This window comes from Lissotriton helveticus, chromosome 6 (genome assembly GCF_964261635.1).
Source record: "Lissotriton helveticus chromosome 6, aLisHel1.1, whole genome shotgun sequence".
Taxonomy (NCBI): Eukaryota; Metazoa; Chordata; class Amphibia; order Caudata; family Salamandridae; genus Lissotriton; species Lissotriton helveticus.
In genome coordinates this window covers 424,724,863-424,749,892 of record NC_136067.1, presented here as the reverse complement: position 1 = coordinate 424,749,892, position 25,030 = coordinate 424,724,863, and the positions used below count along the sequence as shown (strand labels likewise).

The 25,030-nt window shown below is 45.0% G+C and overlaps 1 protein-coding gene across 2 annotated transcripts in view; it reads left to right on the top strand.

Moving 5' to 3' along the window:
- The window catches only part of COLEC11 (collectin subfamily member 11), a 351,597-nt gene extending 333,084 nt beyond the window's left edge, over positions 1 to 18,513 (top strand). The window contains exon 7 of one of the 2 annotated variants that reach the window (XM_078647866.1): positions 14,516 to 18,513. In XM_078647866.1, coding sequence (XP_078503992.1) covers positions 14,516 to 14,907 — 392 coding nt within the window. In that variant the 3' untranslated portion in view covers positions 14,908 to 18,513. Of the gene's footprint in view, positions 1 to 14,497 lie in introns of both variants that reach the window. The other variant, XM_078647865.1, reaches the window with a different exon arrangement.
- Positions 18,514 to 25,030: the final 6,517 nt, after the last annotated feature.

Below are 25,030 nucleotides of genomic sequence, written 5' to 3'. Positions count from 1 at the left end.
CTAACTGATACCCTGGGTAGTTGGGTAGTGGGGTTTCTCACCGTAAGTGGCACCTACCAAAATTGTCGGGTTAATAAGTAAAAATTAACATTACCTAATTTGTACCTGCATCTGATTATATCTCTCTTGAAGTGTGACCCTATATCCACCACTACCTTCTGTGATTTCTTAAAATGTAATAAATAATTTAAGACCAAAACAACAAAAATCTGTAGAACCGGAGACATAAAATTTTTAAGATTTAAGTGAAAAAAAGTACAAGGCGCCAACTGTGGTTTTCTGGTCATGCGAGACTGTGACAAAGTCACAAGTTCAGGCTGGCCAACTTTAAGCACATGCAATTTACAGGGACCTTGGTGGATCAGCAGAACAAACTACCTTAGATCCTGGTTGTAGAGTGATGCAGAGTACCGGGTCAAGGATGCATCGCGCAGCAGAGGCAATTTGAGGTAATTGCGTGGAAATGAGTTGTGCAGCAGCAGTTCGGAGGAGCTGGGGTGGGCGTTATGCGGTCCTTGCATGGAGATGCATCATGCAGCAATGATTCAGAGAAGCTGCGATAGGCGAGGTGAGGTCCTCGCATGGAGATACGTTGCACACCGGCAGATTCTTATGAGCTGCGGAGGGATTTGCGAAGTCCTGCATCAGGGATGAGTCAAGCAGCGGTTCCATTTCTGAGTCTTGCGAGGTGATTTGTTGCACTCCTTCGGTTTGGACCACACTTGGGCTGGCACAGCACATTCAGGCTCACCTCCAAGGGTCCAGAACTGGGGTAGCACCATATACACAATATAAGGAAAGCACGGGCACAATCAGATATCAAACAGTTATAAAAAAGTTTTAACACTAATGCATATACAGCCTTCATATTTTTCACCCTGATGTACTTTTTAAGGCTGCAAAAGAATGTAATAGAACAAGTCACTGGGAAATGTCCATACAAATATCATACAATATATTAATCTTGATGTTATAGAAACAAAAATGTGCAAGCTCCCTATAGGCCACATTGTGTGTTTTGAAAAAAAAAGTGTCCCTAATAAAAAAGCCACATTTCCATGTTGATATGAGAGAGAATATTAATAAGGATAATAAGTTGAAACCAAGTGTGGGCGAGGTGCCTGAAAGTTGATACACCTCATAGGTAAAGAAGCACAGTGCAAATAGTCAAGGGAATAGCCCGATCATCCAAATATTATGCACCAATAATTATAAATTATGCCCAGAGACACATGTTCAGGAAAAATAGGAGTCACAGCTAAAAAAATATTAAACTGTATAGAGTATAAAAAAACCTCCAAATCTACAGTGTCATTGTGAATCCCCATGTACAGTGAACATTTAGAAAACATATAGAAATAAGGGCCTCTAAAGAAAAAACTTCGGGAGGAATCTACCTTATGTATCACATGGTACACAGAAAAGTATAACACAAATGTCCAAGAAATTGTCAAGACAATAAAACAAAAATACCTTTAAGTAATAATAATCAAATGAGATCAAAATTTAAAAAAAGGAAAGAGGGCTTAGATTCGAAGGTGTAAGTGCTAGTTGTTTAGATCATACCACAATGGGACATGTGTTATAATAAGTATAGTCCCAAAGCATTGGTCAATAGGCGGATACAAGAGAGAATAGTTATACGTCGAGCAACTATAGCAACCCAATAATCAAAGTTGTGGACCAAAAGTAGGCCCTTAATTAAAGTAAAGAGGTCCTATAAAAAAGGTAAGAAGGATGGCAATCATACCACATAGAGTTGATTGGTAATAAGTACAAGGTGTAAACATTTGAAAACCCTCTGCAGTTACATACAGCTCCTAAGCCCGTGGGAATAGGTCTGGAGTGATTTTGCTGCCCGCTGTAATGAGTGAAGGCTATAATAGGATAACCACACCAAGAGTATAAAAACCATGAAGAACATAAAGTGTCCCAGTGAGCCTGTGTCATATGTAAAAGTTATATTCGGTGAAGGTATGGTTCAAGACGTCCTGTATGACTGACCTGTTAGAAACATGCAGAAACTCTGCTGATTCTTGCAGAAGGTGGGCGAGTTTTATGACGTTATTTAATAGCGTACTGATATGACCACATTAGTTATCGAAAGCAGTCTTTGTGATACACAAGTGTGGTAGATAACAGCTAGGTGTATAAAATCTAATAAAGACTGAGGGCCCGATTCACAAAAGTAGTCTGAGACAAAATTCTAACTTTACGATTTCGGTATTCACAAAGGACATGTAGGAGTAGTAGAGTTAGGATTCCTAACTTTACTACTCCTAAACTGAGCCAAAATCTTAACTTTAAGACTTTCGGTATTCACAAAGGGCATTTAGGAGTAGTAAAGTTGGAATCCTAACTGAACTGCTCCTAAAGGCCTTTTGTGAATACTGAAAGTCGTAAAGTTAGGATTTAGTCTCAGATTACTTTTGTGAATCGGGCCCATTGGCACTTACTGACTGTGGACAACGGTCTTTACCAGAGTGTCCCTAAAGAAATAATGATGACACACAAGCGGGGAAGACCCATACAGGACTTAGTATTCCATTGCTATCTTGATGCAAACATCTGATGGGCTTCTTTAAGTGTGGCTTTTGTAACATATGCCATTATGCACTGGATAAAATCACTTTGTTTCAATACAATACCAAGAAAGTGTTTCATGTACAACAATTTATGAATTTCAACATCAATTATGTTGTTTATTTGATTGCATGCTATGGTGACCTCATCAATGTGGGGAGTTCGATTCATCCTCTCAAGGAGAGCACACAAGAACAAATAAAATATGGACCTTAACTATTCTTTGTACAAACATTTCTCATCAAATCACAACTGCAATGAAAAACTGCAAATCAAGTTTCATGTTATTACGATATTCTCGTATTCGGGCCCTCATAGCATTTATAGTCATTATACATCTAATTTAACCCTCATGACATTAATTTGGTTTAACACAAAATGAAACACTACTATTCAAGCAAGGAACGCACAATCACTAGCATGACAATTTAATTTAAATACTTGAGCCATGGCCTTCATATTTACTTAACATCATTTGTGTTTACTAATATAAATGATAAGATTCATCTCATCACTTAACAGCTTTTGTTGCTTCTCCAATATTAATCATCCTTCTTCACACTTTGAGCTACCTGTTTGGGAGCTTTTTGGATTCTCTTACAATTGTTGGTATAAATGTGGCCAAAGTGATCAGGATCAAATAGTCATTTAAGCATTGTTGAGTAAACCAATTTATAATTATGTAATGCCGGTTTTTATATTTAAGTGCTGCATTGAGAAAATCCATTGGGACGAAACACCTGTTGGCTGTAGTGATGTATGTGTTATACAATGGATTACTAGAGAACACATCAATCGACATTAATTGTTCAACTTAGTCAAACTTGTGGCCAATTTTATACTGGTATTAATTGTTAAGAGTGCTCTGATACATAATATTTCAATCTAGACGTCAACCTTCTCAGACTGTGCTCAGAATATAATTATTTATAATTTTGTTCAGTTACCTACTTAATAGAGTTTCTTGTCAAATCTTAAAATCAATTTCAAAATGTGCGTTTTCTTTCTGCCATCAATTCTGTAAAAGTAAATCATAGTTTTGAAAGATGCGATATGTAAAACACTCCACAAAATGTATGTACGGCTTATTACAATTAGGAATATGTGGGCTAAGCCATATATACGTGAGGAGAACGTGAGGTTGGTGGCAGCATCTCAGCTCTCTGGGAACCTTTAGCCTTGCTAGTAGCGCGCAGTCAATGCTTGGTGAATGCTGCAGTACTGGCACGATCTAGGTGTCAGCGCTGCATAATATTTTATGCCTGTGATTTTAAAAATAAAATTGATTGCACTCACTGCCATTTACCGACTGTGCCAAATTTTCACCTGTACCCCGCCCCGTTCCACCGCGGCTGGTGCCGTTTGTGTGGAGGGCGAGGCGAGGCGCCATCTTGGGTGGGGCTAGACCGGAGCTAGCGGTCTAGTCATTCCGGGAGGCAGGGCATAAAACGATCAGAAGCCCAGGGCTCCTCGAGAACGTGAGGTTGGTGGCAGCATCTCAGCTCTCTGGGAACCTTTAGCCTTGCTAGTAGCGCGCAGTCAATGCTTGGTGAATGCTGCAGTACTGGCACGATCTAGGTGTCAGCGCTGCATAATATTTTATGCCTGTGATTTTAAAAGTAAAATTGATTGCACTCACTGCCATTTACCGACTGTGCCGAATTTTCACCTGTACCCCGCCCCGTTCCACCGCGGCTGGTGCCGTTTGTGTGGAGGGCGAGGCGAGGCGCCATCTTGGGTGGGGCTAGACCGGAGCTAGCGGTCTAGTCATTCCGGGAGGCAGGGCATAAAACTTAATGTGTTTCCGGGAGCGCAGCGGGCGCGACGAATGCGCGCCAAAGTCGCGCTTAAGTCAAGCCCGTCTGCGCCCGTCCGCGGCCGACTGGGGCCTGGGGCTAGTACCCCTGGTCGTTTATATACCTATTCTTCCCAGGACCTGCTGCTGTTAAAACCGTTAGATAGTTTATGCCCTCCACTTCCACCGCACATACTTAATCGTGCTGCCATCCATGGTATTTTAAAACCCAAGTACATTGCTGGTATGATTTGCATTTTAAACCCTGTCGTCCCCCTCAGTTGTCATCGAAACCTGATACGATGCTTAAATGCTACTATTTGAACACCAGGTCAATGGCTAAGCATCATATGGACGTATTCTTCATGTTAAAAACGGAGCAACCTGATATTTTGCTCCTCACGGAGACCTGGCTTAATGCTGATTCATTACCACATATCCTGGCTGCCGTCCCTTCTGATTATTACATCCTAAATGCCAACAGACCTGCTGTCAAAAGGGGTGGAGGAGTAGCAGCTATTATTCGTAATTGCTATAAGTTCTCGCTATTACCTTCTCTTGACCTTGTTGGGTCAGAAAATATTTCTTTTAAAATGGATACTGATAGTGGTGCATTACTTATGATTCTCATTTATCGCCCTCCTCAAAAAATGCCCGCATTTTCTGTTTCATTAGCAGAACATCTTGCGCCTCTTATTATTAATTATAAAAATATTGTGCTGCTGGGTGATTTTAATCTCTGGCTTGATGCCACTGATTTGGACACCCAGGCAGCCGCATTGAAAGAGGTCTTACTAGATCTAAATTTAACTCAACAGATTCATCTGCCAACCCATAATAAAGGCCACCATCTGGACCAGATATGGTCTCAGAATATTCCCTTGTCGGTTTGTTCTATTACCCCCTGTATCTGGTCGGACCATTTTTTGATACATTTCACTCTCGCCATTGCGAGGCGCAAAAAGCAGCCATTTCTTACAGGTGGGAAAGTCAGACTGTGGAAGAACGTTGACACTTCAGCTTTCTTAGACTCTCTGAAGCTTTCTCTCCCTCTTATGCCTCAGGACATCGATGGCATTGAAGAAGCCTATTCCAACTGGCTACATCAGGCAGCAGACACCTATGCTCCCTGCTCTAACTTCCCCCGCTCTCGCTTCAATGACGCACACAAGTGGTATACATCACACTTGAAATCCCAAAAACTAGAAGTTCGTCAAATGAAACGGAAATGGCAAGCTGGCTATTTGGCACAAGATAAAGCCAATTACTGCAAGGCTCGGAAAGTGTATCAGAAACTTGTCCTGAAACATAAATCTGACTACTTCTCAGAGAAAATAATGAACTCTCAGAATAAATCTAAGGAGCTGTTCAATATTGTTGATGGTCTCAGTGGCAGTGACAGAACGACACCTTTGGTCGCTCCCACTCAGGACCTCTGCAACTCGCTGAACTCCTTCTTCCTCAATAAAATTCATACTATAAAACTTAGTATTTCCACGGTTCTGCCTACCTCTCTGTTGGATGACACGTATTATAACTGTGAGACGTTGGAATCTTTTCCCGCTATTGATGGTGATACCCTTTCTAAACTGTTTAGTCGTGTCAAATCGGGCTCACCTGATGATATCTGTCCCCCGTACATCCTGAGAGAGATTGGCACTGTCATTCCTGAGGGCATCTTACCTCTGTTAAATAGTTCTCTCTTACAGGGTAAGGTCCCTGATAACCTTAAAAAGGCTTTACTTATTCCCCTTATTAAGAAGGCAGGAGCCGACCCCCTTGACCCGTTAAATTATAGGCCTATTTCATTGCTGCCGTATTGTGCGAAGCTATTGGAGGCCCATGTCTGTGCTAACATGTCCAAATTCATTGAGGAAACAGATTATCTCGAATTCAACCAAGCTGGCTTCCGTTCTTGTCATTCGACTGAAGCAGTCATTCTAATTAACAACAAGGGGTGGTGATGGACAGAGTCTCTGAATTAAGCAGAAAACTCTCACCCAGTCAAGCGATCAGGGCTAGATCCAACACGGTTTTTTAGCTCACTGCATCATCCCAGTTTCAGAACCTGGCTGTATGCAAATGAGTCTGTTCCTGTCCCAGTGCATGATGGGAACAGGGCAAACCAAACTACAAAGCCAATTCTTACACTGGAAAGGAAACAAGCTACTGGGGACCGGTTTCTGGCATTTCAGCCTCTTCGGCCCGGCTTGCTTGAATCCTGATGGTGCAGTGAGCAAGGGACTCATGTCTGAGCATACCCTTCCACGCTTAGGGTGGACAAAATAATTAACAACAAGGGGTGGTGATGGACAGAGTCTCTGAATTAAGCAGAAAACTCTCACCCAGTCAAGAGATCAGGGCTAGATCCAACACCGTTTTTTAGCTCACTGCATCATCCCAGTTTCAGAACCTGGCTGTATGCAAATTAGTCTGTTCCTGTCCCAGTGCATGATGGGAACAGGGCTTGGGAAAGGTGCCTGCATGCGCGCTGTGCTGGCTATCATTTAAGCGTGTTGCGCTTATTATCATTATTTTAAATGCTCGTTTTGACCAAGGTATAATTTTTTCTTGTGAGCCTTGTTTTTAACTGTACTATTCTCTTGCCCACATACTTGCATTTTAAAAAGTGCCCCCACCGCGTTTAGCGCGGAGTTTACCGTTTTCTGCAGCTTCCTCGTGGCGCTTGGCCGCCATCTTGGGGTGGTCTCTGCCTCCTTCCGCCATTTGCCTGAGCGCTCTAGCGCTTCCTGTAGCCCAGGTGAGCTGCTACTTAAGGCGAGCTCTCCCGCTGTTCATTCTTGGGAAAGGTGCCTGCATGCGCGCTGTGCTGGCTATCATTTAAGCGTGTTGCCCTTATTATCATTATTTTAAATGCTCGTTTTGACCAAGGTATAATTTTTTCTTGTGAGCCTTGTTTTTAACTGTACTATTCTCTTGCCCACATACTTGCATTTTAAAAAGTGCCCCCACCGCGTTTAGCGCGGAGTTTACCGTTTTCTGCAGCTTCCTCGTGGCGCTTGGCCGCCATCTTGGGGTGGTCTCTGCCTCCTTCCGCCATTTGCCTGAGCGCTCTAGCGCTTCCTGTAGCCCAGGTGAGCTGCTACTTAAGGCGAGCTCTCCCGCTGTTCATTCTTGGGAAAGGTGCCTGCATGCGCGCTGTGCTGGCTATCATTTAAGCGTGTTGCGCTTATTATCATTATTTTAAATGCTCGTTTTGACCAAGGTATATTTTTTTCTTGTGAGCCTTGTTTTTAACTGTACTATTTTCTTGCCCACATACTTGCATTTTAAAAAGTGCCCCCACCTCGTTTAGCGCGGAGTTTACCGTTTTTTGCAGCTTCCTCGTGGCGCTTGGCCGCCATCTTGGGGTGGTCTCTGCCTCCTTCCGCCATTTGCCTGAGCGCTCTAGCGCTTCCTGTAGCCCAGGTGAGCTGCTACTTAATGCTCACTCTGCTCGCGCAGCGGTGACGCGCAGCGGTAGCGCCTGACTCGCGCCGGAGTCGAGCCAGAGTCTGCCCGTCTGCGCCCGTCCGCGCTAAGGACGCGCGGGATGCCGGGGGATTTTACTTTGTTAGATCACTGTATGCCTTCATCCTTTGGTTTGATAGGATGATTGCTTATTCCAGTGCCTCGCTTCGAGCCATCAGGGATTCTCTCCCACGCTGCTCTGCCACATTATACCACCCGCTGTGTGGCCCGTGTCAGTGTGTCTGCAATACGTGGTCGCTTGATCGGCCTGTATGTATTCGCGAGCTTGTTACCTCTCCCGCTCTACGAGCTCGTCCCGGTGGCTCCCCTATGCCTGGTAGCCTGGGATCTGGTCTAGGATTTTTAAATCTTAATACCAGATCTCTAGTAAAACACTACTTGTCTGTGGCAGATCTTATTTTGGATGAGACACCAGATCTGCTGGCTTTAACTGAAACCTGGCTTCAAGACACTGATGACGCTATAGTTAATCTTGCCTGTCCTCCGGGCTATCTATGTATGAGATCTAATCGCCATTCTAGAGGTGGAGGTATTGCCTTATTTATTAAATCTGCTTTCACATGTACCTGGACGGTCTTGCAGATTGCTGGATGCGAGAGCGCGCTGTTTAAGGTTACCATCAGCCCCCAGTTCTCGCTGTCAGGGATGGTTGTTTACCGCCCCCCAGGCAGCGACGTAGCTTTTAGAGGTGCTTTTCCGGAGGCTGTGAGCCTATTGGCTAGTGGTTGCGCTAATTTCTCGATCTTAGGCGACCTTAACCTCCACTTCAATAGGTTGGAGTCTCTGGCCATTAGTGGTTTTCTGGCCGACTTAGAGGCCTTGCAGCTGACCCAGCTTGTCTCTCAGCCTACACACGTGGCCGGCCACACTCTTGATCCGTTTTTTACGACTCTCTCGGATGCCCAGATTGTGGCGGTTGATCCTGTGGTATGGTCTGACCACTACTTGGTGTCTGCTTGGCTTCCCCTCCCTGCCAGCCCCATTATTCCACCTTCTTTGCGGATACCTCGACGCCATTGGAACAAACTTAGGCTAGAGGATCTTCACTGCATTATGGGTGCTGAGCCTCTGGGTCCTTTGCTGAATGCTACCTCGGGCTATGACCGGTTCTGTAACTGGATTACCAGGGCGCTTGACGCCCTGGTACCTATCATCTCCAGTAAGTCCAGTCCTCGGCAGGCTAGCCCCTGGTATGACAGTGCGCTGCGTGCCATGAAGTCCTCTTGTAGACGGGCAGAAAGGGTATGGCGTAAGACGTATGACGCCGATAGGAAGTCTGCCTACCTGGCCTCAGTTAAGCTCTACCATCGAGCTATATGCAGGGCCCGGGCGGCGTTTTACGCAGCCGAATTCCGAAATAGCCTCAATCCCACCAAAACCATCTTTAAAACCATAAAAGATCTGATGGCAAAGAGAGTTCCCCCGCAGTTGGACAGTTCCATCTCCCACTGCGAAGTCCTAGCTACTTTCTTTCTGGACAAAGTTAAAAAAATCTACCAGGCGTTTCCGAGCACACTGCCACCAGTGATCCCCTGGAGCGGCTCCAGTAACTGTCCATCGCTGCACTCCCTTCCAACTCTTTCTGATGAGGAGTTCGCTAAATGGGCCCTGCGAGTCAAATCTGGCTCGCCTGCTGACCCGGTAAGATCGGCCCTTTTCAGGGATGCTGCCTTTCAGGGACGCACAATAGTGTGTTCTCTGATTAATCTCTCCCTGACTTCTGGCCTTGTCCCTGCCAAGTGGAAGCAAGCGGTGGTTTCCCCGATCCTAAAAAAACCATCTTTGGATCCGCTGAAACCAGAAAACTACCGCTCTATATCTTTGCTCCCTTGGCCGGCCAAGGTCATGGAGGCCCATGTAAATCTGGCCCTCACAGAGCATATGACCCGAGTCAATGTCCTGGATCCCATGCAGAATGGGTTTCGTGCTGGTCACAGCACTGAGACGGCCCTTCTGGCAATGGTTGAGCATCTGCGGACTGTACTGGATGCAGGTCAAACGGCAGCGCTTATTTTATTAGACCTGAGCGCTGCCTTTGACACTGTTTCCCATCGCATCCTTCTACACCGCCTGCAGGACATTGGCATCTGTGGTTCAGCTCTGCAGTGGTTCCGCTCCTTCCTCAGTGATCGCTCCTTCTGCGTTGCCACCCCTCCCTTTCAGTCCAAGTACCATCCGCTGGACCTGGGGGTGCCTCAGGGCTCCTCGCTGAGTCCCACGCTTTTTAACCTGTACGTGCAGCCGCTGGCTGAGGTCGCCAGGCAATGGGGCCTAACCATGGTTTCCTATGCCGACGATACTCAGCTGGCGGTTACGATCAGCGGGGATGCCAAGAAGGATGCCCTCAGGTTCCGCAGTGGACTGAGAGAGGTGGCCAGCTGGATGAATAACAACTGTCTCCAGCTGAACGCGACAAAAACGGAGGTGATGATCGTTGGAAAGGATGCGGACCTCTGGGGGGATGGATGGTGGCCTCCTGAGCTGGGATCAGCTCCAGCCCCTGTCCTGGAACTCAGGAATCTGGGAGTATGGCTTGACCACACGTTAAGCTTTGTGACTCACACGAAGAGAGTGGCGGCCTGCTGTTTTGGAGTATTACGCGGGCTAAGACCCCTGCTCAAATTTTTTGATGCTCCTACAAGACAGCTGGTCATTCAAGCAATGATTATTTCTCGGCTGGATTACGCTAGTTCACTCCTTTTAGGAGCGAACCAAGCTGAGATCCTTCGTTTACAGCGAGTCCAGAACGCTGCGGCCAGGGCGGTGGTCGGTTTGCCCCGGACCTGCCCCACCTCTAACACTCTGCGGTCCCTGCACTGGCTCCCGATGAGTAAGCGAATTCAATTCAAAGCTCTCAGCCTGGTTTTTAAAATTCTTCGAGAGTCAGCACCTGTGATACTTAATACACTGATCTCGCCCTATGTTCCAACTCGCTCACTCCGTTCCCTTGGACAATCCTTGGTGGTTGTTCCCCGTTTTAGACTTAGTCGGATGGGGGGACGCTCCTTTCGAGTGAAAGCTGCAACCCTCTGGAATGCGCTCCCTTTGGAAATCCGCCTCTTGGATGATTTAATATCCTTTCGTAGGGCTCTGAAAACCTTTTTGTTTTAAATGCTCCTGGTTTTAAGTGTTTTGCTTTTCTGTTGCTGGTTTTAGTGTTGTGTTGTGTTTGCCTTTCCCTGCGCCAGGACGCTCCTTCGCTGGAGCATCTGTGCGCATTAAAAATGTTACATGACATAACATAACATAACAAACCAAACTACAAAGCCAATTCTTACACTGGAAAGGAAACAAGCTACCGGGGACCGGTTTCTGGCATTTCAGCCTCTTCGGCCCGGCTTGCTTGAATCCTGATGGTGCAGTGAGCAAGGGACTCATGTCTGAGCATACCCTTCCACGCTTAGGGTGGACAAAATAATTAACAACAAGGGGTGGTGATGGACAGAGTCTCTGAATTAAGCAGAAAACTCTCACCCAGTCAAGAGATCAGGGCTAGATCCAACACCGTTTTTTAGCTCACTGCATCATTGGCCACCACAAGTGTGGAAGGGTATGCTCAGATGTGAGTCCCTTGCTCACTGCACCATCAGGATTCAAGCAAGCCAGGCCGAAGACGGCTGTAATGCCAGAAACCGGTCCCCGGAAGCTTGTTTCCTTTCCAGTAAAGAATTGGCTTGGTAGTTTGGTCTGCCCTGTTCCCATGATGCACTGGGCCAGGGTCAGACTAATTTGCATGTAGCCAGGTTCTGAACTGGGATGGTGCAGTGAGCTAAAAAACGGTGATGGATCAAGCCCTGATCTTTTGACTGGGTAGGAGTGTTCTGCTTAATTCAGATACTCTGTCCATCACCACCCCCTTTTGAATCGTTTTGGCCACCACAAGTGTGGAAGGGTATGCTCAGATGTGAGTCCCTTGCTCACTGCACCATCAGGATTCAAGCAAGCCGGGCCGAAGACGGCTGTAATGCCAGAAACCGGTCCCCGGAAGCTTGTTTCCTTTCCAGTAAAGAATTGGCTTGGTAGTTTGGTCTGCCCTGTTCCCATGATGCACTGGGCCAGGGTCAGACTAATTTGCATGTAGCCAGGTTCTGAACTGGGATGGTGCAGTGAACTAAAAAACGGTGATGGATCAAGCCCTGATCTTTTGACTGGGTAGGAGTGTTCTGCTTAATTCAGATACTCTGTCCATCACCACCCCCTTTTGAATCGTTTTGGCCACCACAAGTGTGGAAGGGTATGCTCAGATGTGAGTCCCTTGCTCACTGCACCATCAGGATTTAAGCAAGCCGGGCCGAAGACGGCTGTAATGCCAGAAACCGGTCCCCGGAAGCTTGTTTCCTTTCCAGTAAAGAATTGGCTTGGTAGTTTGGTCTGCCCTGTTCCCATGATGCACTGGGCCAGGGTCAGACTAATTTGCATGTAGCCAGGTTCTGAACTGGGATGGTGCAGTGAGCTAAAAAACGGTGATGGATCAAGCCCTGGTCTTTTGACTGGGTAGGAGTGTTCTGCTTAATTCAGATACTCTGTCCATCACCACCCCCTTTTGAATCGTTTTGGCCACCACAAGTGTGGAAGGGTATGCTCAGATGTGAGTCCCTTGCTCACTGCACCATCAGGATTCAAGCAAGCCGGGCCGAAGACGGCTGTAATGCCAGAAACCGGTCCCCGGAAGCTTGTTTCCTTTCCAGTAAAGAATTGGCTTGGTAGTTTGGTCTGCCCTGTTCCCATGATGCACTGGGCCAGGGTCAGACTAATTTGCATGTAGCCAGGTTCTGAACTGGGATGGTGCAGTGAGCTAAAAAACGGTGATGGATCAAGCCCTGATCTTTTGACTGGGTAGGAGTGTTCTGCTTAATTCAGATACTCTGTCCATCACCACCCCCTTTTGAATCGAAGCAGTCATTCTGGCGGTACAAAATACCCTGAGGCGGAACGCGGATAATGGGATTCACCAGGCCCTGGTTTTACTGGACCTTTCGGCAGCGTTCGACACGGTTGACTATACCATCTTGATCAACCGTGTCGAACAGGCTGGCCTTAGGGGACCTGCATTGAGCTGGATCCGCTCATTTATCACGGGCCGTACCCAATCCGTAAGGCTGGGTCCTTTCACTGCTCCCACCTGTCCCACCACTTGCGGAGTACCCCAGGGTTCATCCTTGTCACCTCTACTTTTTAATCTGTACCTCCGCCCGCTATTGTACTCCCTAAGAAAGGCGAAAGTGACCATCTTTAACTATGCGGACGATCTTCAACTTATTTTTCCTTTGAACACCAGGTATTCGGTGGAAGAATTCCAAAACACCATGGCACACATTCAGGCTTGGATGAGTTGTAACCATCTGAAACTTAATCCAGGCAAAACCGAGCTGGTGTTGCCTGGACAGAGTGTGTTAAGCTGGAGCCCATGCTTTTGGCCATCTAGCATGGGGACCCCACCGGTCAGATCGTCCACAGTTAAAAGTTTGGGGGTACTAATTAGCGAAGATCTTTCTTTGAAAAGACAAGTAGGCGCGGTGGTGTCCTCTAGCTTCTTTCAGTTAAAAAAGATAAGAAAAATCGCCTGCTTTCTTTCACAGGCTGCCCTTATTCAGGTCATGATTGCTCTGGTTCTATCTCGTTTGGATTTCTCCAACAGTCTCTATCTGGGGCTCCAAATTGGAGAGTTAAAACGTCTTCAGCGGGTCCAGAATCAGGCTGCTAGACTGATTCTGGGACTCCCTAACAGACAATCTATTAGACCTGGGTTGAAGTATTTACATTGGCTTCCGGTTGCGCAGCGTGTGGCATTTAAGACTGGCTGTATCCTTTTTAAATCTTTACCAGACACTGGCCCTAAATTTATAAAAGATCTGTTTCTCAGATATACCCCTCCGCGAAACCTACGTTCCGCTCAAAAATCTTTATTGACTGTCCCCTCCTATAAAAGGAAACGCTTAGGTGGCAGCTGCTTTGACCATCTGGCGGCCACCTTTTGGAATTCCCTTCCTCTGGAGTTGAAATTGAGTGGCAACCTTCTCAATTTTAGACACTCTCTTAAGACTTGGTTGTTTTCGCAGGCCTATTGCTGAGATCTTTTTGCTTTCATTTTAAATTGCTGTGTTGTGTTCCTTTCTATAGCGCCATGAAGCCCCTGGGCGTACGAGCGCTTAATAAATACATATTAACATAACATAACATAACATATAAATTCCACCAACTTTGGGAATGATTTCTTACAAAACGTTTGGACGATTGTTCCATGACTTTCCCCTTAACATCCAAGTATTGTGCCAGGGTGCATCAAGGATATATTTCCAGTCGGATGGTGACTTAACAATGTCTCCCCCCTTTCCCCAACACACACGTTTTTGCTCCCACCCCAGACTCATGCTGTCACAGTCAGGGGGTTTGTCACTGGACTCCTTTAGAATTGTGTGATAGTGCTGTCATGTGCCCAGGAGGGTACCATTGAGTTGCCCCAAAACGTAAGCCCTTTTTCTCACTATATTTTGGCTGTATAGACAACTATTGTAATGCTAAACACATGCTTTCAGAGGCTTTTATCAGTTTACCCTGTCAAATGTCTGTTTGTATATGTGGTGCACAATAAGTTGGTTTATGGAAATGCGAGTGCTCACTTTTCAGCACTGCCCTCCCCCGCAGTTGTCGCTGGTGTGCGTGAGACGGACAATAAGATCTATCTGCTGGTGAAGGAGGAGAAGAAATACACTGATGCACAGCTCTACTGCCAAGGAAGAGGAGGAACATTATGTATGCCCAAAGACGACACAGCCAATGCTCTTATTGCTTCTTACATCCACCAATCAGGTCTCATTAGAGTTTTCATTGGGATCAATGATCTGGAGAAAGAAGGCCACTATGTTTATTCTGATCGATCACCTATGCAAACCTTCAACAAGTGGTGCGATGGAGAACCCAATAATGCGTACAATGAGGAGAACTGTATCGAAATGGTGGCTTCGGGGTGCTGGAATGATGTTTCTTGTCACATTACAATGTACTTTATCTGCGAATTCGACAAAGAAAATGTTTAAGTTACGTTTTTTCCAAAGTTTTGTTTTGAGAATGAAAGCAATGCCATCGATGTTCTAGCATTGTTTACGTTTGAGTAAAGTCTAACGGTATGAAACACAGCAGAGAAAATACATTAATGTGCAGATGCCAGTTTTTAACAAAAGGCATCAGCATAATTAAGAATAATTTCCAGTGATGTGCAAAGATAAGAAACAACATGTATTGACACTTATTTAATTGTAATTATCCTGCCCCGATTTGGATTTAAATGGGACTAAGCTAATTTCATGGATGATTCTGAGCTATGCAGTAACCGCACATTAGTAATTTTGCACCCAAAATGAGCTCGATCTCTGATGCATAATAACCTTGATGTTGCAGGATATATCCTATTGAATGGGTGCTTTCAATGGGAATCTTTTGCCCGCTTTTCATTGATGAAATGTCTGGAGAAGAGAAACATCTAAAATGTGTTTTTTCCACTAAATTTGTAATCTGGATTCGGCTGGTATCTTGCATTACTTGCCACATCGTGATATCCCCAACCTAGGAATGAGGGAATGAGAAGAAATGTGTATTACAACCAATGTGCATATTCATTTACACACACTGATATACACACAAATACACACATACGAGTGTATATAGAAATCCTTATATAGAAATGCATCTATATACAGTGTGATGCAAGTAATGTGTAGATCTATACTGAAACATATACAAATGGAAGGAAAAACTGAGGGCTCATATTTATATTAAAACATGATTAATATATGTGCATGCGCACATTTAGACATATTTATGGATATTGTTAAATAACTTAATCGGAGTCAAAGAACCATTTAAAGTAAATTCACCCATATATTGTGTCAGGTCATAGTTTCATACTCAAAGAATTTGCTCAGCCCAGTAATCTTGACACCTATACAACTCTGCCTGATTTGAACCCGGTACACATCAGATTAAATTGAAATGACAGGTATGTTCGATGTACGACATATTTTTCAGAAACGTGGGCAAATTCTCGTTTCTCAAACCAGTTGAAAAAGGAGAACGCGGAAGCTCAAAAATAGTCCTCCTGAGGCTGGCACATAAGACATATTTTGATTTATTTATCGATGATCTTGGCTAAGTGCTAACAACATCGTATGATGACAAACATGCCACTGCTGGTACTTTTCAAATAATCACTAAATCTACTCTCCACCACTTAGGCCCAAGGATGCCCAGAATCCCTACCAGCAACAGTGTGAACTGAACACCAATTCAAACCTTCCTCACCAAAATAAAACCCAGCATTTAAGTGAGAGATGTTCATAGCTTCCATCGGGAAATCATACAATGTTGTGATGAAATGCCATAAACTTCTGCCTTAAATATAATATAATTATCTCTTCCAAACTGTCACATGAAATGCTTATTTTGCACTATGTTGTTCAAAGTTTGAAAACAGCATGGCATAAAATGTAGCTGCACCAGGGAAGGCGTACATCATAACCGACTATAGGATCTGCATGGGGTATGCCCCTGCTCACCCTCAAAATCATACAAAAAAAACAGGTGCGCATATCGTCTGGCCAGAAGAACGCTTAGAGGTGCAGTTTGTGGCTTAAATAGTCCTTTCTTTGTATTTAGTCTTGCTTTGGAGTATGGATCATGTAGTCGTGTATCATACAGTCCATCTTTCCCAACTTCATTTTATCAAGTCTTTTGGCTGTAAAGCCCATGCCAGTGCATTATGATCATTCTAGTACAACAAATATATTGAGTGTAACTCCGCAAACATATTGCGTTTTGCATTCTGTTTGGAGCTCTTAAAAGAAACGTGGCACAGTTGGGCTGAAAGCAGTTCAAAATTCACAAAATAGTGTGAGTACCTGTTCAATAACAACCTCTCCATAAGAGATCATTTCCCCCTGGTGCAAAGTCACCTTTTGGTTATAGGATGCCCGGAGGGAAAATCCAAAAACAATAGAGAAGCACATTCTGTTCTTTTTGGATATTATGTTTGGCTCCTATTGTCTCCATTAGCTAACCTGATTTAGGCATGCCCATCCCGCTACATGATCTCATATCTCGTGTACAGTTGTGACCTCGCCATTCTCTTACTGGGCCACACTTTCGATATTTACTCGACACATAATTAATAACTTCGACAATGGCATATACATACAAGATGTAGAGTTTAATATGTGGATCAGGTAAACCAATACATTTGGTAGCATTCATGAAATTGAAACAAATATGTTTCTAAACAGGTAGAGCTTGGAAATGCTACTATAAACCCTAACTTACAAGTCAAAAACGCTTCAGCCTACGGCATCGCATGTATAATATCAAACAGAAGCACTAAAGTAAGCTGAAATGAGGCAACAAGTTACAAAACATGGGTACCTATTATACGTCATACATGATACACGTATATGATGTACGTATGATATGTCTATGCCCAGATCTCTTATCACTTATATCTATTACATTATTTTAACTACAATTTAGGCATACATTTCCATTCATAAATCTATTTTAAAAAAAGGCAATGCAAGTTATAAAATGTTAAGACGTGGTAATTTATGTTTCACTAAATAACAGCCCTTGTATAGAGTACATCTTTACTTATCTACACGGGGAGAGTTATGAGAGAAAGAGTGAACATACGTATTGCAGGTACAAATAGGCGATAGAGGGACAGCAACAGAGAGAGGTTGTGCAAGAGAGAGAGAGAAAGCTACAGAAATCTGTTAATAAATAACATTCACCTTGGCAAACGTGAGGGCCAAAGTATGCTTGAGGGTTAGCAAAACTATATGACAAGAAAATAACAATTATAAGGCATAATGAGGCACAATCTGTAACAAGATTTTTCAGTTATTTTGTCATTTGAATATATGTTAGTACTGACTGAGCAAAGATACAGCACTTTAGTACAATTTAACACCTACTCACAGCACTCATTCAACTGAAAGGTAGTCAGTTAACCATTGCAAAAGTTTTGCTATGTCGCGGATCCACGTTTTGTCTTTTTTTTCTTAGTAACTATTAATCTGTCTGAAAGAAAACACATTTTTGACAGAAACTGGAAATTATGTAACAGGTGCATGTTTTGTGTGTGGAACATGCGTCAAAACCGAATTGTGAGGGAAAAGCTGTTGCTGCAGAACTGCATAATTCCAGTGGCTCTGCCATTACCTAATCCTTCAGACAGGAAACTTCGAAACTCACTGGGGCTGATGGTCCAGGAGTGCAGCACTTGTTGAATTCACCCAAGACAGTGTTAACTTTGTTGCTTTAAGCACTTGAATATACAACTGTGTTTGATCCTAAGAAAGTGCTCTGTACAAAAAAAGTGCCATGGCCCTGCTAATGCAAGGACTGAGATGGTTCCTAGCTCAAATACGTGTGACCTTGTTTTTATGTGAAATGTAGCAAATCACAGTCCCTTCTTCCTAACTAATGCAGGTCTTTATGTCAAAGCAACCGTTGTAATCCTAATATTTATTTTAGAAAAACATAGTTTTTATATGTACAAATTTCTTTTTTTGTTCTTTTTTATTCTTGTATTCATTGTGACTTGTAGCCAATGGGCATCTCCTTGCTCCCGATTTAGTCTACAAATAAAAATCACATTTTTATTCGTATTTAAAAGACTGAATTAATTATGTCTCTATTGAGGAGTTACTATAGATTAAATAGGACATCTAATGTAGAGGAAAAAAACTGTTCTCGTAGCTTAGCTATGTACCCTAACAATCACTAACAATAGATATTCTAGAATATTAATTTGTTTGATGATGTCAGCTGGAGTTTTTAGTTGACTTGCATAATCATTCACCGGATGGGCACTTTAACTGAGGCGATTGCAAACATAGGGACATATTTACAAGGCCCTTTCACCACAGGACATCACATTTTTTTAAGTTTCTGGGGCGATAGGGGCCTCGCCTTATTTACAAGGCAGCGTTAAGCCATTTAACGTGGTTTAGCGCTGCCTTGTGAATAAGGCACTTTTTCACGCTATACTTAGCATCAAAGTGGTGGGCAATGGGTGTTGCATGTGTGCTGCATTGTGCAGCACACATTGAAACAGCAAAATGCCATGTGTGATTGTTTATGTGCAGGAAGGTACCCCTCCCTGCACATAAATAATCATTTTAAAAATGACGAGTTGCAACTTCTGTGTGTGCTGCACAAAGCAGCACACATAGAAGTTACAAATTGCCATTTATGATTGTTTATGTGCAGGAAAGCACACCTTCCTGCACATAAACAATCATTCCCCCAATGCAGGCATCCTTGCACTATTGTGCAAGGGTACCTGCGTGGGCGCTAGGCAGCTGAAATTAGCGCCATTGCTGGGAGAAATGCAGGGCTGCACTGTATTGTTGTAAATACAGTGCAGCCCTGCGTTTTAGAAGTGGCGGAGCGCGATGTTAAGCCCCATAATTTTCAAAAGGTACACACATACGCTCATCTGATTTTTCAAGTATCTGTCTTGCATGCTAGGTTTTGATAGGCATAGCCTCCTTGGCATTCACAACTTTTCAAGTGCCAGAAGGAAAGCAGTTCAGAAAGGTGAAGGAAGTTTATGAGTATCAGCATCTTTGTTCCACTGACGCCCTCTGTGTACCATTTGGGGCCTGTGCACTATCTCCATTTATCCTAGCCACTCCCTCCAGCCCCACCACCACAGATGTTGATTGCGCCTCCTATTGAGTGGTAACAGAAAAATAAGCGAGCATTGACAAAGCTGAGAAGTCATGTCTATGAGAGCTATTTGCTTTGGCAATATTTTGTAGCCATGTTGTACAGCAGTGTGCTGCTGTGCTACATGGCTAAGTATATATATATAAAAAAACTAATTCTATAATGTGGCCAGTAAGAAAGCGCTCTTCCAAAAACTTTATTAAAGTGCATTAGCTCTGCCCGCGTCATACCACTTTTTCTTTCGTAGCTGTGTACTCCTCATCCCCTCTCACAATCTTCTCTCCCATGCATGTCTTCATCAATCTGTCCTCCCTCCCTCCATGTTGCCTCCTACCCCAACCCCCTCCCCTGTTTGTTTGGAGTGAGTTGGGTGATGAGGCTAAACAGAGAGAGGGCGAGACCAGAAGGATGCAGGTGCTGTGAGAGGACAGGCAAGAGGGGATGGGAAGCATGCATACAAAGGAGGGAACGGCTGGGGCAAGCACCCAGACAACAGAGGGTGGTGGAATGCACTGCAAGCAAGCACAGAGAAAAAGGAGGGTGGGCAGGAGAGGCTGCGGGAAAACACACAGACAACATAGAGTATGTAGAGGGGCGGGGTAAGCGTACAGACAATGGGGGTAGGCAGAAGGGGCTGATGGCAAGGGCAAGGACAATGGAGAGGTGTAGGGGCAAGCAAATGGAATATGGAAAGTGAGTGAGAAGGGCTCGGTCAAGCGGATGGACAACAGAGGTTGGGTGGGAGGGCCTGGGAGAAGCCCATCAACTATGCAGGGTGAGCAGGAGGTGCTTGGGGAAGCAAATGAACAAGGTTTGCAGGAGGGTCTGGGGCAATGGACATAGACAGTAGATGTTGGGCAAGGGAGGGCTGGGGAAGCACATGAACTACAGAGGGCTTGCAAAAGGGGCTAGAGAAGCACAGGGATAATCGAGGTTATCTGGAATAATCTGAGCAAGGAACATGGGGGAAGAAGTATATGAGGATGACCGCTGAGAAGCACATGCACTTTTCTAGAGTGCTAAAACAAAACAAACTAGCACCCAAAAAGCAAATACTGGTAGGATGCTGTAATGCGCTTATGCTCCAGGGGAGGTACAAACCCACTAAGGGCCTGAATCTGATGCGGGTTGGAAAGCTTTCCCACCTAGGGCCTGATTCTGATGCGGTTAGGAAGGCCTCCTAATGGCATTTGCTCCTTCCAAATCAGATCGGGAACGACCCAGGGCCCAATTATGATGCGGTCAGGAACGTATGCTCCCATTGAAGTCAATGGGAGTCCAACCAAATCATATCGGGAAGCATCCAGATGCATTGTACTCTGTTGGTCGGACTGTCCCGATCTGATTCAGTCGGGAAGCATTTCCAACCCGCATCAGAATCAGCCCCTAAGAAGCTGGAAGCCTACAAATGCTGATGATTATGAAGCAAGCAGATGAAGTGACAATGAAAACAATGGTAAGCAATGGGAGGACTCTAAGACGCCTGTAAGGCAAGAAGAGGTCCCGCTAGAGACACTGTAGGTGCTGTTTTAGATGAGACCTAAAAACAGACACCACCACAGACATTAATTTCACTACACAGCATTGACTGTAAATGACTTTCTATGTGTGTGCATATATCTATTTTATATATATATATATATATATATATATATATATTACCTACTGGCGGTCGCCAGTAGGTATATATAGTTAGGATTTTTTCTCTATGGGATTTTTGAAAATTCTATGTCTAATAACTTTGCCGTTTGTGGACGGAATTGGCTGAAATTTTCAGGAAAATGGCACATTTTGTTTCTGAGCAGCCTTTGAAAATTTGGGGGGGGTTCGTCAAGGGGGGGCCGAGAAAAAAGGGGGGTCCCAAAACGCGTTTTTCCCATGTTAATTTCCATAGGGCGGTTGGCCTCACTTTTAGCCCGAACGGCTGAATGGATTTGCACGAAACTTGGCAAAATTGTAGGGACTGGTAGCCCGATGTGCCTTTTGTAGGTCTCAATATATGTGCTCCAGTGGATTTTGAGAAATTAACGTTTAAAAAAAGATATATATCTGTAAGCGCGGACCGGGCAGCGGCCTAGGACGCGTACTTTTCGCGCAACGGAGCTTTGTGAAGCGAAGCTGATTGGTTCTCCGGCGTCTGTCAACATTCCAAACAGTCCGTAGTGGCCGCAAACAGTTCGTAGTGGCCGCCATCTTGTCTCTCGGTAGGATCGAGAGACAAGAGGAGGCCAAAGCGAAGGGGTAAATGACCATAAGGGGGAATAGTAGATCCTCGCTGACCCCCTAGGTTTGATGTGGAGGTTTTAAAAGGGCCCCGCGGGGCAAAAAAAAAAAATTATAATAATAATCTTACGGCTGAATGGATTTGCACGAAACTTGGCAAAATTGTAGGGACTGGTAGCCCGATGTGCCTTTGCTAGGTCTCAATATATGTGCTTCAGTGGATTTTGAGAAATTAACGTTCAAAAAAAGATATATATCTGTAACAGCGCACCGCTTCGCGTACTTTTCGCGTTACGGAGCTTTGCGAAGCGAAGCTGATTGGCTCTCCGGTGTCTGTAAACATTCCAAACAGTCCGTAGCGGCCGCCATCTTGTCTCTCGGTAGGATCGAGAGACAAGAGGAGGCCAAAGCGAAGGGGCAAATGACCATAAGGGGGCATAGTAGATCCTCGCTGATCCCCTAGGTTTGATGTGGAGGTTTTAAAAGGGCCCCGCGGGGCAAAAAAAATAAATAATAATAATAATCGAACGGCTGAATGGATTTGCACGAAACTTGGTAAAATATTAGGGACTGGTAGCCCGATGTGCCTTTGCTAGGTCTCAATATATGTGCTTCAGTGCATTTTGAGAAATTAACGTTCAAAAACAAGATATATATCTGTAACAGCGCTCCGCTTCGCGGAGATAAAATTATATCTGTATTACCTAGCTGTTGCTAACACCAGTTAGCGACGGCTAGTAGGAGATAGCGACCATCTTGGGCCCCACTTTGCATGTGAGTGATATTTATCACTAATGACATGCAAAGTGGGCATGCGAAGATGTTAGCGACTGGAAACAGTCGCTAACATCGCTATCTCCTATTATCAACTTTTGGAAATATTCGAGATAAGCGCGAATATCTCCAAAAAGTAACAGCTGCCCTGAGCAGTTCTTAGCCATGTTATCCTATGGGAGGTGGATAACATGGCTAAGAGGATTAGCTCGGTAATGCATGAATATCGCTGAGTTTTCAGCGATATTAATGCATTGCGGTCGGTTTTTATCGTATTTGCGATAAACTTTGATAATAGCAAGGTTTATCTGCGATAATTTCTGACGGTAAAAAAATCTTTGCAATGCATCGTTAGGGATAAATATCGCTTAACTTTGGTAATATGCCCCAACGTCTGTTAACGTTCGATTCGAAGGAAATCAGGAAGTGTTGAAAAACATTGTCTGCGCCATCTTGTCTTTTTTCAAATGCCACACTTTTGTCGTGCACGGCAGCCATTTTAGATGCCTTGACCAGACCCACTCTGTGCACGCTGTCGATCCTTAGCATGGCTCCCCACCCTCGCAAGCATCTCCCCCAGGCAGTGGTCACCCCCGCTCTCTGTCTTATGCATGGGTAATAAACCTCCCCCCATCTGCGCTGCTCTTTCCTGAGAATCACACCCTGTGCCCGCCCGACACCTCCCTTTCGCCCTATTCACTACTGCACCCTCTGACACTCCTTTTCCTCTGTGTCCGATTGTCCAGGCTGGTCCTAGGGTATCAGCTAGCCCTGCAGATGTAGTTTATGGCCACAGCTGTAAAGATTCACCCCTCTTCAAAGGAGTTATAGTAGATCAAGGCCCACACTCGATGAGATCCGTCACAGCAGAAGCGTTGCTATTATCTGAAAACCATCCTGTATTGTGATTGGGGAGGGGACCGAGCGTGAAGCGGAAGATTCCAGGGATGACTCTTTGTACATCAAAGTTTTTACAATTATGTGTCACATTAAAAATATATAGCACTCCGACAAAGTAGTAAGATTATAAAACTTTAATAATTTATAAATATATACAAGAAAACAAAAATAGTAATAACATATAAACATTTTTAGGGAAAAACAACGAAGTAGCGGTCGGCTGTGCGAATAGTCCCAACGCAGCACAACGTCCAGATTTCCGGCGTGGGGCGGGTCATCAGTAGCAAACTGTTGTGCGAATAGTTCCAAGGCAGCAGAACGCGCTGAAATCTAGATGACACGAAAGTGATGTCTAGTAAGTTGCCACCCAGCAAATAACGGCGTGGGGCGTCGCGGGGGGTGGGTCTTCAGTAGCAAACTGTTGTGCGAATAGTTCCAAGGCAGCAGAACGATGGCACCAAGGTGATGTCCAGTAAGTTGCCGCACTGGTTTTGGTATCCTACAATGCTGCTCCGAATAACGGCGTGGGGCGCCCCGGGGGAGGCGGCGTGAACGGGCCTCTCCAGGTGGAGTGTCATCTGTTGTAGTGGGGCGCCCCTTTACCGTTTCAGTTGCCATTCCGTCCGTTTTTGGTCCACTGTGTCAAAAGCCGCAATTCAGCTGAGTTGCGCCCACTCTTGCGGTGCAGCGATAGGCGGCTGTCACAGGACTCTCAAAATGGCGGCAGGCTCTTTCCTTTTTGGGCCTGGTCCACTGAAATGGCCCTGGGACACCTTGGAAATCGGACGCTTGTCTGCTAGGTCTTGGACCCCATTCTCGAAAGCGTCCCCTCCGCCTTGAGAATTCATCAAAAGTTTTGGGGGCCCCGACTCCTGCAGGCTTCTGGTGGGGAGCGGCTGCCATGATTGCTCGCGGAATGACTACGACGGAGCTACGAGATGGTGGTGCTCTCATGCTGATGCCAGCTTCAGTCTGAAACATCCAGAAACAAGGTGGGGCTTTCATCGTTTGGAAAAAAAAAAAGTTTTCATCCAATGAAAAGTGTTGTTTTTAGGTCATATGATCAAGCCTTCCATCATTAGGAAACCAAAAGTAAAATGAACCAATGAAAAGTTTTATAAACAAGTCACATGACCTGTTATGCGGCATAGGGTATAAAATGCGGAGAAAATACGTTGGCACGTGAGGCGGCGTCAGTAGCGGACCGATGTGCGAATAGGCCGAAGGCAGCACAACGCGCCAAGATCCGGATGGCACCGAGGTGGTGTCCAGCAAGTTGCAGCACTGGTGTGGCCATCCTACAATGTTGAAAGTCGGCGTGGGGCGCCCCGTTGGCCTGTGAGTTTGCGTCAGTAGCGGACCGATGTGCGAATAGGCCGAAGGCAGCACAACGCGCCAAGATCCGGATGGCACCGAGGTGGTGTCTAGTAAGTTGCCGCACTGGTGTGGCCATCCTACAATGCTGAAAGTCGGCGTGGGGCGCCCTGTTGGCCTGTGAGATGGTGTCAGTAGCGGACTGATGTGCGAATGGGGCCAAAGGCA